A 17,154-nucleotide genomic window follows, 5' to 3' on the forward strand; every position below is an offset into this window, starting at 1 on the left:
TGCTTTATTTATGGTTTGTATATCTTCAGTCCTAGTTTTGATTTCCCTTTTTGAATGACAAAAATAGACTATTGATATATGCTGATATAGGCTGTTATTTTCTTTACACAAGGTGCTAGTTGACAGTCGCCCGTAGTCCTTTTGGTGTGCCAAACTGCAGCCAAATAGAGACTACAACACAGTCAGCTTTTGTAGCCGCTAGTTCTTTGACGTCAACTTGGTGTGTCCAGGCTTTACAGTAATTTAGCGAGTTTAATGTGCAAAAGCGACTTTTGTTTGATAAAGCTATAAACCATTCATTTTACCACAGATAAAGGGTCATCTTAGGAACACACTCAAAAAATAAAAATGATTCAATAATCGTAAATAAATTGGTGTAAAATGTTTTTAGCCAAATTAATGAAGCCTTTTAAACTCACAAATTTGGTTGTTTTTTTTGTTTGAATAAACTTATGCCTACTAAAATAGTGCATCAATTTCCAACCTGGGGTGCATTTCTCAAAAGCAACTAACGGGTCGCAAGTTCTGTTGTTACCAAATAAGTTCAACAATTCGACTGTAACCACAGATACAATGAATATGTGCAAACAGCATCACAAACTTGTGTGGTTGCACACTTGTGTTGACCTTTGGTTAAAAGCATTTATTGTTACTATGACATGTGGACTTAAATATATCATGCACATTAAACAAGCTAACATAGAGTACATTCTAAATCTTTTACTCCATTCAAATATACACAGACATTTCTTTCTATATTTTAGTGTGGAATTGAGCAATTAGCAGAATTACTTCATTTATCACAGAATTACTCCAATTACTCAATTTTTTACTGACTGGTTACTGGTTAAGACAACAGAAAAAATGATCCAAATGGATTTTTTTTACAAAACTTGAATTGATTGCATGCAATAAAATTGCAGTGTGAAACAATGTTCAAGAATTGTGTTTGATTAGCTAATTTTAATGAAATAATTTGCATTTACATTCTTTTTTAGTGTTTAAAATGCCTATAAATGATCTCAGATGAAATAGACGTGTTCCATGTGCAGCAATTTACAATATGTTTTTGGTAAAACATTCAGTCCAGAGGCAAAGACCTTCTCTGTTGTATCTAATTGGTTCTTGTGGAAAAATCCTACCAAAAAGCACGTCTGCACATCTGGAGAAGATTTTAAAAAAAGCAACAACAATTCTGGACGCACTTGAATGGGATCAGAAGCTTCTTTGTCTGAACATCCTAATGCTGGACTGATGTAAATGTATCTCCGCTACAGAAACGAGAGGAACCACCTTTTCCTCTAGTTTTTGTCTCTTTCTTCTCTTCATGGAAAGCAGATTTCAGCAATCATCACAGAAGACTGAAGCTGTATACGACATCTGGAGTCCTGACGTGCTTTTGCAAAATCACGTAGTTGCTAATCATTAACTTCAGAAAAGGATCAACTGTAACTCTCTTAAAATGATGGTTGTTATTCACTAAAAATCTTGCCCTCAAGTGGGCTGTTAACAGCTGCGACAGGATCATCAGGTCAGCTAGAACTCGAGAACCAGATCAGCCCAATTCGTGAATGAATCATTCAGCTCAGCTTTGTGAACCACATCAACTGATTCATTGAAAAGACTCAAAAGAATGACACCATTACTTCTTTTATGAATTCTCACACAACAGGGACAGAGTTTACAACCGAATTCCACCAAATTCACTTTCAAAAGGTAATGAAATCTGTGCTAGTTTTTATCTTTGAAATAGTTTTCTGCAACTCTAATAACCTTGGTACATCGTCACAGGTTTGAGAGTGACTCATTTAAAATCTTATTCAAATTTTATTTACCTGTGGCTTTTTCTGGATTACTGCACATGAAACAGAGCCAGCCACCCTCCTCTTCACTGTAGCTGAACAGGTCAAAGAAACGAACCTCCTCCAGATACATCTGCAAACTGTCCACATCCTGAGAGTCAATACAGAGAGAGAGTGATAAAATTTAGCAGATGAAGCTATTCAAAAACACTGAAGATGACACATAAGAGAAAGAGTTCTTAGCTACCTTCTCATACACCTGATCTGCTCCAAAACCCAGACAGTGTAATTACAGTGAAAACAAAACTATTTTTATGTGATAAATTACTTAGAAATAACTCAAGGTAACAATTGCAGGTTATCAAGCCTTCTAAGATACCTAATTTTGGCGAAATTCGAAGACAGCAACGCCTGTAAACTTTGTGCAAGAATGCTAGAATGCATTGCAACAAGGTTGGTGGAAAAAAATATCCAAGACGGCAGAAGAAATGTTGAGTCTAAAGGAATCCTGATTATAATATTCTTGTTTTCTATTTCACCTAATAGTTGTGTGTCCTATCGTATCATTAATCTGACGTCACTTTTACCAGGTCAAAAAGACAGTGATTCATCTTTTCTGAATCATTAAAGTATTGGTGTCTGGGATGCCGTGGGTCCACAGACTGTAGTATATACACTATGAGTTTATAAAAGCTTGCCTTAAACGTGTAATATGAACTAATAGTGCTCATAAATGGCTGTTGAGATAGTATTCTCACTTGAAAATAGTGTAGCCGGAAACAACATTCCTTAAGTTATGACTTAAATGGATATATGACTTATCACATTGTTAGCTTAGCAACATGCTAATGTCAAACTATTGGAGTGAACTAGCAAGTTGCATTTCTTGAGCACATTTTCTATGGAATAGCACCAATATTGTTGAAATGTGTCCTGAGACATCAAACCTCTCTCTGTTTTAATTTGAGATTCTATAAACTCCAAAAATGAAAAGAAAAGAATTGAAAAGAAAAGAAAGACAGCTGGACACTACTGATTTGCTAGTCAAAAGAATTTGAGATGATCTCTGCCTGTCAATCACTGAGTGTACGGTTTTGCTGAGATATCTTTAGAGGGCAAAATTTTGGTGAAAAGTCTAGCTGAAGATAGCAAAACGACTAACTTCATTGACAGCTTCTTTGTGAATGTAAACAGTAGACAACGAGACAGCTTGCTAAGTTTTGGAACAGAGCTAACATGTACACTACATTGTTGTAAATGTGAAGATTTGCATTGTGGAGTGTTTCTTGACACCAGGGAAACAATAAACTACAAGCTAGCTTTGAGAGAGTCGTGAGAAGTTGTGGTTAGCTGCTCCTGGCTACCAGTTCTCAAGATTAATAGAGGATGTTTAAGAGTCTCAATAGTCTTAAAGCAGGACAGCCTTTTGAAGAATCTTCACATTGATCCAGTTATCCTAGAATTTGTCTTTAAAGTCTTTATGGAAAGCCGTCAATGGACTGAAACAGCTGTGTAATGACAACATGGGATTTACTTTATGTATTAGAGAGTCAACAGCACAGCTAGGCACCAATGAACAATGAAAGCTGACATCTAAATGTGCTTATTGGCTAGAATTTCCAATGGATGTGAGGGTGTGTGGCCTTTAGCAAGAGGAATCTGCCAAAATGAAGGCAACCAATGATAATAGAAAATTATTTGTTTTTACAGATATTAAAGCCAGTGAAGTGACTTTTATACTGAGCTGAGGTATTCTGGAAAAGGACGATTGCAAACATCACACAGAAGAGTTGAGAGGAAAAACAAGGATTTTTCGGAAGTCCTTTCCAAGAAATTACAATCACTGGTTTGTGCATTGGCTCCACCTTTAAAGGGTTAGTTCACTATAAATGAAAATTCTGTCATCAGTTACTCTCCCTTATGTCATTCCAAACCCTTAAGACTTTCGATCATATTCGAAACACAAATGAAGATATTTTTAATGAAACCTGCAAGATTTCTGTCCCTCCACTGAAAGTCAATTCCACCAAAACTTTGCCAAAATATTTATAAAGACAACATAAAAGTAATAAATATGAGTCAAGCAGTTTAATCCATCTTCTGAAGAGACAGTTTGTTCATGTGAATCAAGCAAGAACAGTGAAGCTGCCGTTGAACATATTTGATGAGCTTGATGTACAGTGCATCCGGAAAGTATTCACAGTGCTTCACTTTCCACATTTTGTTATGTTACAGCCTTATTCCAAAAGGGATTAAATTCATTATTTTCCTCAAAATTCTACAAACAATACCCCATAATGACAACGTGAAAGAAGTTTGAAATCTTTGCAAATTTATTCAAAAAAAAAAAAAAAAAAAAATCACATGTACATAAGTATTCACAGCCTTTGCTCAATACTTTGTTGAAGAACCTTTGGCACCAATTACAGCATCAGGTCTTTTTGAGTATGATGCTACAAGCTTGGCACACCTATTTTTGGGCAGTTTCTCCCATTTCTTCTTTGCAGGACCTCTCAAGCTCCATCAGGTTGGATGGGGAGCGTTGGTGCACAGCCATTTTCAGATCTCTCCAGAGATGTTCTTTTGGGTTCAAGTCTGGGCCACTCAAGGACATTCACAGAGTTGCCCCGTAGCCACTCCTTTGTTATCTTAGTTGTGTGCTTAGGGTCGTTGTCCTGTTGGAAGATGAACCTTCGCCCTAGTCTGAGGTCCAGAGCGCTCTGGAGCAGGTTTTTATCAAGGATGTCTCTGTACATTGCTGCATTCATCTTTCCCTTGATCCTGACTAGTCTCCCAGTTCGTGCCGCTGAAAAACATCCCCACAGCATGATGCTGCCACCACCATGCTTCACTGTAGGGATGGTATTGGCCAGGTGATGAGCGGTTTCCTCCAGACATGACGCTTGCCATTCAGGCCAAAGAGTTCAATCTTTGTTTCATCAGACCAGACAATTTTGTTTCTCATGGTCTGAGAGTCCTCCAGGTGGGCTGTCATGTGCCTTTTACTAAGGAGTGGCTTCCATCTGGCCACTCCACCATACAGGCCTGATTGGTGGAGTGCTGCAGAGATGGTTGTTCTTCTGGAAGGTTCTCCTCTCTCCACAGAAAGGCTGGAGCTCTGTCAGAGTGACCATCGGGTTCTTGGTCACCTCCCTGACTAAGGCCCTTTTCCCCCAATCGCTCAGTTTGGCCAGGCGGCCCACTCTAGGAAGAGTCCTGGTGGTTGCAAACTTCTTCCATTTATGGATGATGGAGGCCACTGTGCTCATTGGGACCTTCAATGCAGCAGAAATTTTTCTGTACCCTTCTCCAGATCTGTGCCTTGATACAATCCTGTCTCAGAGGTCTACAGACAATTCCTTGGACTTCATGTCTTGGTTTGTGCTCTGACATGCACTGTTAACTGTGGGACCTTATATAGACAGGTGTGTGCCTTTCCAAATCATGTCCAATCAACTGAATTTACCACAGGTGGACTCCAATCAAGTTGTAGAAACATCTCAAGGATGATCAGTAGAAACAGGATGCACTTGAGCTCAATTTTGAGTGTCATGGCAAAGGCTGTGAATACTTACGTACATGTGATTTTTTTTTATTTTTTATTTTTAATAAATTTCCAAAGATTTCAAACAAACTTCTTTCACATTGTCATTATGGGGTATTGTTTGTAGAATTTTGAGGAAAATAATGAATTTAATCGATTTTGGAATAAGGCTGTAACATAACAAAATGTGGAAAAAGTGAAGCGCAAAGTGAATACTTTCCGGATGCACTTTATGTGCACTGACCAATGTTTATAAAGCTGCTTTTTCTACCTTCAGGCCAAACCGGCCTTGTTGCTTAACCATTCCATTCCATGCTAATCCGGCCCAGCCAGTATGGATATGGCTTCATTTTCCACTGTGGGGATGATAACAGAGCTCTTTAGAATGTAATACAAATGCGTCAGTAGTTAATCCAAGAGTTTACAAAGGGTATGAGAATTGTTTAGAAGAGCTCTGATCTGAACAAACTCAAAAGAAAGATTTGTTGATCAATCCGGCATTAGTCCTTCTTTCATGAACACACCAAGCAGTTGCCATGATTTTCAGTGAATAACCAGTCACACAAAGCTATCCATTGATAAATGTCTTTTTTGTTGGTTATACAATGGAAGTCAATAATAACCAAAACTGTGTTGGTTACCAACATTCTTCAAAATGTCTTCTTCTGTGTTCCCCAGAAGAAAGTAATAAAGGATGGAACAACACGAGGGTGCAGTGTTTCCCACAGGATTTTATGAGACTATGGTGGGTGGACCTAGGTCTCTCTGGGGAGGTCTAGGGAGGTCCAATTTATATCATTACTCCTATGACAGTTATAGCCATATATTGTAAAACAAATGCACTGTAAAATAAATGAAAATTAATATTTCGTAAGTATATTATTTTACTTTACACTGCAGTAGAGAAATTACAATACTTTTGTTCTAACTTCTACACTTGCAAGAGATAATCCTTAGAGCTTTTATTTTGAAACTGCAGTTGAGCTTTTATTTTGGTGGAAAACAAATGTGTCTCATTACAAATCTTATGAAATGCTGTAATCATCTTACTACAAAAATGTTGGAAATTACGCAAATGTGAATATAATGTGTAACTGGTGCCCACTACTGCCACATCAAGTGAAGAAGAAGGTAGACACAGGAAGTACAATATAAACATATTTTAATAATCCAAGTGAATAAACACAAACAAACAGCGTGCATAGAACAAACAATATCATACAAATTAATGAGTGGAGGTGAGGAACTAAATACACATGTTGACAAGAACATAATAACAAACAGCTGTGATGATTAATTAGTGTTCATGGAAACTGATGAGTGGTGGAAACCTTGAACAAAGAGGGAACTGATGAATACAAACAAAAAGTCCATGAAAATGAATCTAACAAAACATAATTATGACAGCTACGTCCCCAAATGCACGCTAAACTCAGAGCACATGCAGAGATGGAGTTCACTGCATTCATTCACTGATCACGAGGCAAAGTGCGCACTTCACTTTGAAACATGCAGCACGAACAGATGTACTTATTTAAATCACAGTCTTTTGCGATTTGATAAGGGCACAAAGCCATATCACGCTTTCGATTTTAGTTTGTTTAAGAGATACTTTGCCAAAGCAATGGCGCAAAACAGTGTTAGAGACCTTTTATGTTATTATGAGAAGTTTTAAAAGATTTTCAGCACAAATTAGACTATGGCGGGTCGCTATGGTCAAGGTAATTAATGGGAAACACTGGGTTGAGTAAATGATGACAGAATTTTAATTTTTGGGTGAACTTTTTTCCTTTAATATAAAGAATTACTGTATACCTTGAACGATATGGGCCATTTTTTGTAAGTTTGGGGGGGGGGGGGGGGGGGGGGGGGGGGGGATATTTCTTTAAAAGGGTCTGATTGTCTACTTCCTGCATTACACACAGTTTCCTCTAAAGCGAATAAAGCCAGGTCATCTGTCATTCCAGCCTTCTCAGACCTGAGGCTCAGACAGATGAATGGCAAGGGTTTTCACCATCTCCTTCAGCGTGGCAGCGCATTACTTAAGACGTGTTTCCACCGAAGTTACCTGGAACAATTTGTCCCGCTGGATTTCGTCCTCTGCATATAAGCTTAATAAATAAAGCCTGGACCTCTTCATCATTTCATCGGTCGTATTTTTTAAACTCCATTGTTGATTCGAATAGCAAACAACTCTTACTGCATGCACCGCAATAGACTTTTAAAAATGGTGGTTTAAATAAAATGCTGCGTGGAGTCAGCCAATCAAAATGCTGCGTGAACTCAACCAATCAGCATGTTCAGCGCCCAAGTCCCACCCCCGAAAGTTCCTGAACTTTGAAAAAGTACTACCTCACGAACAGGGACCTTCTGAGGAAATTTTTACCTGGAACTTCATTTAGACCCTGGTCGAAACACACCGAGTACAACCCCAAAGTCCCTAGTTCCTGGGGAAAGTTCCGGCAATAGAAACGCAGCAGATTAAGGTGGGTGACACTGTAAAGCTGCCTTTCCCAGACAATAGACCAACACTAAATTTGTTTTCAACTTTTAAAAGAAGAAATTTCATGCTGCAAGGATCCTGTTTTAAACTGACACGAGTTGTTCAGACTCAAGAGTATTCTGACACAAGGGGTAGACCAGACTTTCATTTTCACCTTCCCTGTGAGTGACTATCACAGTCTGGACATTTTAGAGCTTTTCTTTCTCTGAGTTTAGAACAAAGGGAGATGAAAGACCATCAATCACACATCTAATGTTTAAATTTGTCTTCATGCTTTCCTGTAGATTGATGCAGGTCATTATCGAACCCCTGCAGAGAGCCTTTCTGGCTAAGAACAGTCGAGTCATCTTACTAGTGCTCTGCCATGACTTATTTCACGCCAACTAAATCAGTGTAAGAACTGAGCAAGAAATGTAATGTGCATTTGATTATTTGTGCCATGAAAACCTTTCAAATAGTACAAATGTTAAAATGGTATCTGATGTATTTTTTTTTTACAGATGAGTCAAGTACATAGATCTAAACAAGGGCCATGTGTGTGCATGTTCAATAGTTTATATTCTCACATGTGGAGTCCAGTAGGGGATATTTGTGCTGTGCTTTATGTTCCTTATTAAAAGCTTGGCTCAAAGAAATCTGAGCTGAAGAGGATTTGCCCAAATCGTTCACTCTAAGGTAGCGGTCCTGAGCTGGTGGGTCATGACCCAAAATTACGTTGTAGGTCTGTTCTGATAAGGTTGTGAACAGCTGGGAAAAACTGTGGTAAATGTAAATAATATAATGTAACTAGCCATATAAATAATACATTCTTATGGCCAGTACGCGATTTTGTTGTTAAAAACGCAAGACGTAGGTCAGTAGAAAAAAAAGCGCTAGAGACGCGTTTTTATTTTATTTTTTTCCATTTTAATTTGAGCACCACGTTTTCAGTATGCCATGTCACGCGCGAGACGCTGTAAAAGAAGCTAGACATGATAGCAATGGTTAAAGACGTCCGTCTAGCACATGTTTACATTGATAAAAAATGAAAAAGTAGTGCAGTAGAATGGAAAAACGCATTCTGTGCGAGTGGCCCCTTAGGAAAACAAAAAAATAGTACTAATATAATATTTGGCCCAGTGTTTGTTTGATCTGTTGGTAAATCACACTTCTGCTGTTGTTAATGCATTTTGACATTCAGACTGTGCCTTGCTAATAATCCTGCATATTGTTGTTCGGCCTATCCGCAACTAATGGTAATAATAATAACTTTTGAGGACTTTTTGTTATCTTTGTACAATAAACCAGTCTGGTTGAACACATGTATTAGGCAAAATATCAGCCATGGCTGTTTGTCATGGTTGGATGGAGGCTATTAACAGAGACGTTAACAGCAGGAACAGACATCTGTATCAGAATAAATATATATATTAAATTGTAGACAGGCCATGTGCTGGTGACGTACTTGCACATGTAGACTTTCAAAGATTAAATCTCTCAAAATCTCACAATCAGCAGAACACTTGACAAATTGATTGTAAATGGTAGTTAAAGCTGATGTGTGTCATTGTTTGGATGGTAAAATACTTTGTCCTATCTCAGTTTAATGTGCAGAGACAACTTTAAGTAGCCATTTCTTAGGTTGATTTCCCACAAGAATGTAAACACTGTGTCTCTGTGGCACGATCAAAACATCGCTCTGTTTGTCTGAGCGGCCCAATATGTCAACTTCTGGCTCCACCAATGCCGTGACTGCTTGTATAAATGACACCATGCAGCAACAGCAATCAGATGGCCAGCTGGAGAGTGTGTGCTTCACTTATAACATACTTTGTGAGCACAAAGCACTTTATTTTCACATATCATATCATGATTTCAAATATATTAACCATTTCACGAGTTTACATGTACATATAATTCAATAGAATAAAAGTTATGCGTATTTGGCGTGCTGTCCGGGGGGAGGGCTCCGAGCTCGGAATATTGGCCCGAACCCAGAATAAAAATAGAAGTGAGGAGATGGGGTGGAGGAGGGATGCTGATAAAGTAAGTCTGCTGTATTTATACCTCTTGTCATTGGTTGAGTTGATTAACTGAATGCTCTCCACCTGTGCTAATTAGGTTAATTATCTGAACCTGCTCCTCCCGAATTTTGTTAATAAAACATCATTACAGACTACCGTACCAAATGGATGACACAAAATAACTCCAGGACACTGTTTAGAAGAAGCGCAACTGAAACTATGTGACCCACAACAAGTTGACATGGACCGAAAAAATATCTTCATTACCTTTTTGTTGATGATATTCTGTTTATATCCTAATATATAACATCTGTTTTTTTTTTTTTAATTGGTCCAAATAGCCATTATCCATTATCTGTATCCAATTAAATTAAAATATTTATTGCAAGAAAATCTATTAATATTTTATATAATTATATTTTGCATACTGTTTTTACTCAATTAACAAAAAATATGTAATTCATTTATATTTAATGATATGCATCAATTTAACAAAGCAAAGTATTATTTACTTATATTTTTCACTAAAACAATTTAATCTGAAAAATGTAACTTAAGAGTGATTCTGCAAATGATTCAGTTCATCAGAGTTTTGAATAGATTCACTGAAATTAAATATTGGAACTGATTCATGAAAATGATTCAAACCAAATCACCATTATTTGCACTGCAATTAAAAAGAAAATAGACATCATATTAAAACGTCTGTCTTGTAACAAAACTTTGATGCTTCAAAAAGCTCATAAAGAACAGAAGCGAGCAAGTTTGTTCTCGCATGTCAAGAATATGCGGATGAGCTTCTGTTTACCATATGTGATGTACTCGATGCATGTGCGTTGGTCAATTTTTAAATGTGAATAAAAGCATAAATTAAATCTTCCCAGGTTTTATTAAAAAATATCTTCATTTGTGTTCTGAAAATGAACGAATAATTAATCACAGAATTGTCATTATTGGGCGAACTATCCCTTTAACTATCATGAGTCTAACAAGTTTCATGAAACAAGTCTAATGACATGCTCTTTTAAAAAAAAAAAAAAATTTAAGTAACAAGAAATGTAAATGAATAAGTGCTATAAAATCATCAAGAATTGTTTATTTATACGTTTTAAGCATGGAGAAGGAGCGCCATCCAAAACAAATGGTTGTTGCTGTATATTAGTATTTGTTTCAGTTTATTGTTAAAAATGGTCTGTTTGTGTGTGTATCCTTAACGTGCAGTAAGTCAGTAAAAGCCTTTAATCTCCATGACTGTGATGTGTGTTTGATGCCATTTCTATCATAATGTACATGAGAGTGTTTCATGTTTTCACTCTTTTACAAGCTGAATCTGTAAACAGATGACTCAAGATGACTTGAGGGAAACACAGCAAATGATGAGTCAGTCCAGTAATTCACAGAAAGAAACAACTCATTGAGGGTGGATGAATAATTAACAGAGGTCTCCCACAGCATTTAACATGCCTGGAAGTCCATTTTCACTTTTTCTGATTCAAAATGTTGGGCAATTCGAGTCGGCAGCCTGCCAGTGTTGGGAAACAGAGCTGAACAATGGGACTACGCTATTCTAGTATGTCAAAAGAAACACGTCAACACCAACTTTGACTCTCAAAGCCCCTGTGTACATGTGCACTGAAAACGCTAAGCCCCAGATGTGCCAAAGCGTCAGGGGAGAAACCACCATAACCACGGGGCCTACTACAGTACATGCTAGCTAACATGTCATCATTATCCTGTGGAGACCGGAAAAGTAACAGAGGTCCTTCTGTTTGTAATGGATACTATTGCAACACTCTTCCCAGTGTCCTTTTATAGAGCCTTAGTCTCCCAAACACACAAAACATGCACATATACAATCACACAGAGATGGTAATAGGATACGATCCACCAATCAGTAAATACGCACAGTGATATGGAGGCAAAGGGGAATTTCTATATTCTCCAAAAAGATTCTATTTTCTTACCATTATTTCAGTGTGATCTATCATTAGCAATATGACACACTTATAATGCCTTCAAGATGTTGTGTGGTGAAAATTCCTCTAAGACCTCCTGCAATTTTATTTTTCTGTCTACTTCATTTTTTTCTGAGTAGAGAGAGAGAAAAAAAAAAAGAATAATTGCGAAGGCATATTACTGGCGAGTTTAACTCTCTCTCTCTCAAGCATGTGGCATATGACCTGGTGCCTTCTTACATTTAAATTTCCACTGTCCACTCTGATCTACTAAAACACAGGATCAGCTATTCTCCCCCCAACTACTAAAACTGGTGTTACACTAGGAAACTCAAACTCTTGGTATCACACTGACCTTCAAGAATGAAAATGGACTGACAAGTCAAATGGAACTTTCCCCATTTCCAGTGCAGTACATGATCACATTACTTTTTGGTTTTTGGCTAATTTTCGAGTTTGACATGACTGAACACCAGAGTAAGTGAGTAGTTTGGGTATCTTAGCGCAATTCGCAAATGTTCTGGCAACCCCAGCTGATTGTAGCATTATAATCATGGAGTTGTCTACACTGGAAGTATCAGGTGATGTGACGCATCTCTGATTCATTCCACATACCAAATACCTTGTGTGTGAATTTTTAAAAAACATGAAAACTGATTGTTACATCATAGCTAGTTTGTGATTTTCTAATCTTTGGCCTTTTTAAGTAATCTTTTTGTTTTTACATACTTTTACTTTTTCTCCATTTAATATTTGTCAAGGTAGATTATTTTTCCCCCAAAGTCAAAGACCTATTAAACTATTCTTTTTTTTTACCTTATTGCATGGGAACAAAGAAACCTTTTGTGATGATCTAATACATGGACATTTGTCTCACTATATGGGGTCAGTTGTCACAAACGAACCTGTGGAAACTATTAAAAAACTGCTATGGACCCTTTTCACAGACTGTGATGACGTGTTTCCACAGTTATCAACATTACAAATCTATAGTAAAGTTTTTCATATTTTCAATTAAAAAAAATAATACAAATTTATAATGCTGCTTTGGGTTATATTACCTTGGCAGTAAATGACAAAAAATAAAATTAAGCTGCTGCTAGGGTGCTTAATACAACGGCTCTTTTCTGACTGCTGTAATCAATCTCTAGCTATTTTTTCCCTCTTTCGGAAAGTCATGGAAAGGCTATCAAAGACTTTTTCCTTTTGCTATTGGAGCAAATGGTAATACAAAAGTTATATTTGATGTCATCTCCCGTCCACCGCTATGGAAGTTTATTCAGCTATGACGACTTCTGCTGAGAACCCTCGAAATGTGAAAAGGACCCACTGACTCAAAAAAGTGTGCCCATAAAGCAAAGATGGCAGCATCCATGTTGTGTACATTCATGGAGAAGCCAGACGACTACCCTTGAGAAGAAAGGGAATGTTAACAAACACTCACAACCATGATGATTTCTGAACAAGTTTTCGCAGTGTAGTTTCTATGAAAGTATTTAGGTGGACTAGGAGGGATCTTTGAAGTATGTCTACATAGTACAAACTCATTTTAAAAGAGCAAGAAAACACATACTTGTTTTTCATGATATGACCCTTTCATTGTTGTCAAAAGCTGTCTCTTTAAGCGTAGGCCAGAGAACAAATCAAAGGACATATCAGGGGTTACGGCATCTGTTAGGGGATGTTTATGAGTGCATTAAAGATGGGTTTGCTAGTGTCCTGCCTCGTATTTTTGAATGTGCACATGTGCCCAACACAAACAGATTCCATATGTGTTTTGCGCACAAAGTTTTTCACTGGAAGATAAATGACCCCACATTTAGGCAAAGGGAGGAAGAAATGGAAGACAACATAAAGACACAAAAGACACCAGCTGTACTATGTAATTATTCCAGACTTGACATTTACGATGTTTGATAAGATCATCCAAGCACTCGGATTTACATGGCACCATGAAGAGGAAATGACCTAAGGTAAACATCCCAGTCTCAGCAGCTGTCATGACCTCTGACCTCTCACAGTTTGCATGATGTGGCCATTTTCCACTATGGACTAGCTGTAACAGAGGGAGTATATTGAGCTCTGTGATTTTAAGTAAGTTTAAATAACTTTATTTTAGGTTTTTCTTTATTGATCTTCACAGAGAACCTTTGATTTGTACAGCAAGGTTGCTGTTATACACACACAATTTTTTTTTTTTCCACTGTAGAAATCTATACCTTCTACCCAAAGGCATAAATGTAAGTCTTGATACAGATCAGACAGTTTTCATACCCTGCTGGGTCACTTCTTCCTTAAATATGTCCTGCAGAGAGAAAGCGGCAGGATTGTTCCTGCTTATTTAATCTAACTTAGAGTTGGGGATTCTCAACAGAAAGTAATATAAATAATTATGTATCTTATGCTCACTAAGGCTGCATTTATTTGATCAAAAACACAGGAAAAACAGTAATATTGTGAAATACTATTACAATTTAAAAGAACTGCTTTCTATTTAAACATATTCTAAAAATTTAATTTATTCCTATGATGGGAAATCTGAATTTTTAGCTGCCATTACTCCAGTCTTAAGTATCACATGATCGTTCAAAAATAATTTTAATATGCTGATTTGGTGCACAAGATTTTTATATATATATATATATATATATATATATATACTTATCCACGTGTTTTGCTGTTTTGTTTTGATTTTGTGGAAACCGTGATATACCACCATTCAAAATTTTGTGGAAAGATTAAAAAAAAAAAAAAAAAAAAGCGTGCAATAACTTGATCAAAAGTGACAGTACTGACATTTATAATATTACAATTTATAATAATCCATTTTCAAATAAATGCTGTTCTTTTAAAAAAAATTTTTTTTAAACCAGAGTATCCTAAAAAAAGTATCACTTTATGCATACATATTTTCAACATTGATAATAATAAGAACCATTATTAGTAATTGAGCACAAAATTAGCATATTAGAATGACTTCTTATCTGATCACAAAACAATGAACGTAAATAATGTATGATAATGCAATGGGTGAGCTGCATTACCATTATCAACTGTCTGACAGGGTTATGTTTAGTTCTTTTTAATTTTATTTTGTATTGGTTTTGTTTTGTTTATGTTTCCTGGATGTTCCTGAGTAGTTCTTGTTGAATTCTCCCTCATCGTGTAATTATTACTGCCACAGTCATAATGTTACAGAAGACCGAACTAATTAATGATTAAAATGTACTTATCAACAGTGCCCTCGAACCCTCGAGGACCACATGAGTTGAATTTTTACAACTGGCATGCCACTTCCCGGATCACTCCCTGTGCGTGTTTTTCAGGACCAGCCTGAACGAATGCACAAAGGCACGCCTGCCCCGTGATGATCCTCAGGGGAATGTCCCCGTGTTTGTGGAGTGGGTGCTGGTGAACAACGGATCAGCATTCACCGCCTGCACCACTGAGGACATCACCAGCCCCACTCCGGACCCAGAGCCCAGCCAACTGCCTCCCACATCATTCATGGATGAAAAGCCTGAGCCCACCGGAGACAGAGAGCCCGAGCCGGTTGCAATGGTAATGCCAGAGCTGACACCTGAGCACATCATCACCCCGGAGCCTGAGCCAAGCAGTGAGTCTGACCAGGTGCGAAAGCCGGCAATATTGTCTATCCCAGGGGGTGTGCTCATGGAGTATGAGGGCATAGACAGGAAAGGCCCGCGTACACTCCCACCACTGAGGGTGAGCTGCGTCTGGCCTCTCTGAAATATCATGAGGATGTGGAAGGATATTGCCCTTAGTCTCCCGCCGCTGCTGGTCCCACCCAGCTCCAATTCTCCGGAGTCTCCACTGGTCCCACCCAGCTCCAAGTCTCCTGCATCTCTACTGGTCCAGCCCAGCTCTAAGTCTCCTGCGTCTCTGCTGGTCCTTCCCAGCTCTAAGTCTCCTGCATCTCTGCTGGTCCCACCCAGCTCCAAGTCTCCTGTGTCTCCACTGGTCCTGCCCAGCTCCAAGTCTCCTGCCTCAATGATGGTCCTGCCTAACCTCCCTCTCCTGCCTCCTCTGCCTAAGCCAGCCAGACCTTCAGCCCCACCTCTGCTGGTTCCCTTCAGTCCCATGGCTCTTCTGTTGTAACTTGGCGAGTCGACTAGCTGACCCACCTTGGTTCTTCGCCCCCCTCGGCTTCACCTGGGACCATCGTCCTTATGGCTCCACCAGGCTCCCTCGTCTCTCCATCTTTGCCTTGGTCAGTTGTCGCTCTGCCTACTCCACGGACTCCACCCCTTCGGCTCCATCGGCTGCTCGTTGCTGCAGTTCCGTCTCGGCCTCTAGGACCCTAGTTTTCTCTGTTCAGTGTTCTGTCTTATTTTGGTTTATGTGGTTGTGCTTTATTGCCTGTTTCCTGAGTGTAGTTGTATTTAAAAACTGTTCTTGTTGAATTCTCCTTCATAATATGATTACTGCCACAACCACAACATTATTGTCACGGAGTCAACCACACCATCAGCACCAGATACCACCACTCCCCCCACTTGATCACAATCTCCAGAATTCTGACACGGAACACCTGCTGCACCTCATCAAGTTTACTCATAAATACCTGCACCTCACACTCACTCACCATCTGGTCTGGTCAACGGCAATTGCTCAATGCCTACCTGACTACTTGCCTTCTGCGATCCTTCGTCTTCTGCTCGTCTTCATCATCTGCCTTCTTCCCACTTCGTGGCCCTCTCTCATTCCATTCCTGCCTAAGGAAACAAAGACTGTTATTGAGCTAAGTACTGCACGCTTAGCTGCTTCATTTATGCTGCATTCTGAATTCCTGTTAATAAACTCTGGTTTGAATTGGATCTGCGAGTCTCTTCTTCTGTGTGTGTGTAACAGAAGACCAGACCAATATAGTGATGAATATTAAGAGCGGCGCTACTCCTAATCCTACCTCTTATCTCTTAACAGAACTAGTGCAAGCGCTCCGTCAGTCTCTGCTGCCTTCCTTCATCTGCCACCTAAAATTTCCTGCTTAAACCGTACTACCTTCACAGTGACCAAAGCCTGTCTTTCTGTTTCAGCTCTCATCGACTCAAGATCTGCGGGCAATTTTATCTCCCAGAACCTCTTCCGCAGACTCCGTCTCAGGAAAATCCCCTGCCCACAGATCCTGAACATTTTTACCATCTTGGGAAGAACGCTGGGTAAGGGTGTGATCACTCACTGCACTCTGACAGTTACACTCCGTATCGGATGTCTGCATTCAGAGTTGATATCCTTTATGGTGCTGGAGGGTTCCACCTCTGAAATCATCCTGGGACACCCGTGGATGTGACAACATTCCCCCTAATTTCCTGGTCCAGTGGCGAGA

General features: G+C 38.7%; 1 protein-coding gene across 1 annotated transcript in view; it reads right to left on the reverse strand.

Moving 5' to 3' along the window:
- veph1 (ventricular zone expressed PH domain-containing 1) overlaps positions 1–17,154 on the reverse strand; it is a 121,258-nt gene that overhangs the window by 15,564 nt on the left and 88,540 nt on the right. Inside the window, exon 12 of the mRNA XM_051869585.1 lies at positions 1,836–1,953. Coding sequence (XP_051725545.1) covers positions 1,836–1,953 — 118 coding nt within the window. The remainder of the gene's footprint in view (positions 1–1,835; positions 1,954–17,154) is intronic.

The sequence above is a fragment of the Ctenopharyngodon idella genome, chromosome 18 (assembly GCF_019924925.1).
Source record: "Ctenopharyngodon idella isolate HZGC_01 chromosome 18, HZGC01, whole genome shotgun sequence".
Classification (NCBI taxonomy): Eukaryota; Metazoa; Chordata; class Actinopteri; order Cypriniformes; family Xenocyprididae; genus Ctenopharyngodon; species Ctenopharyngodon idella.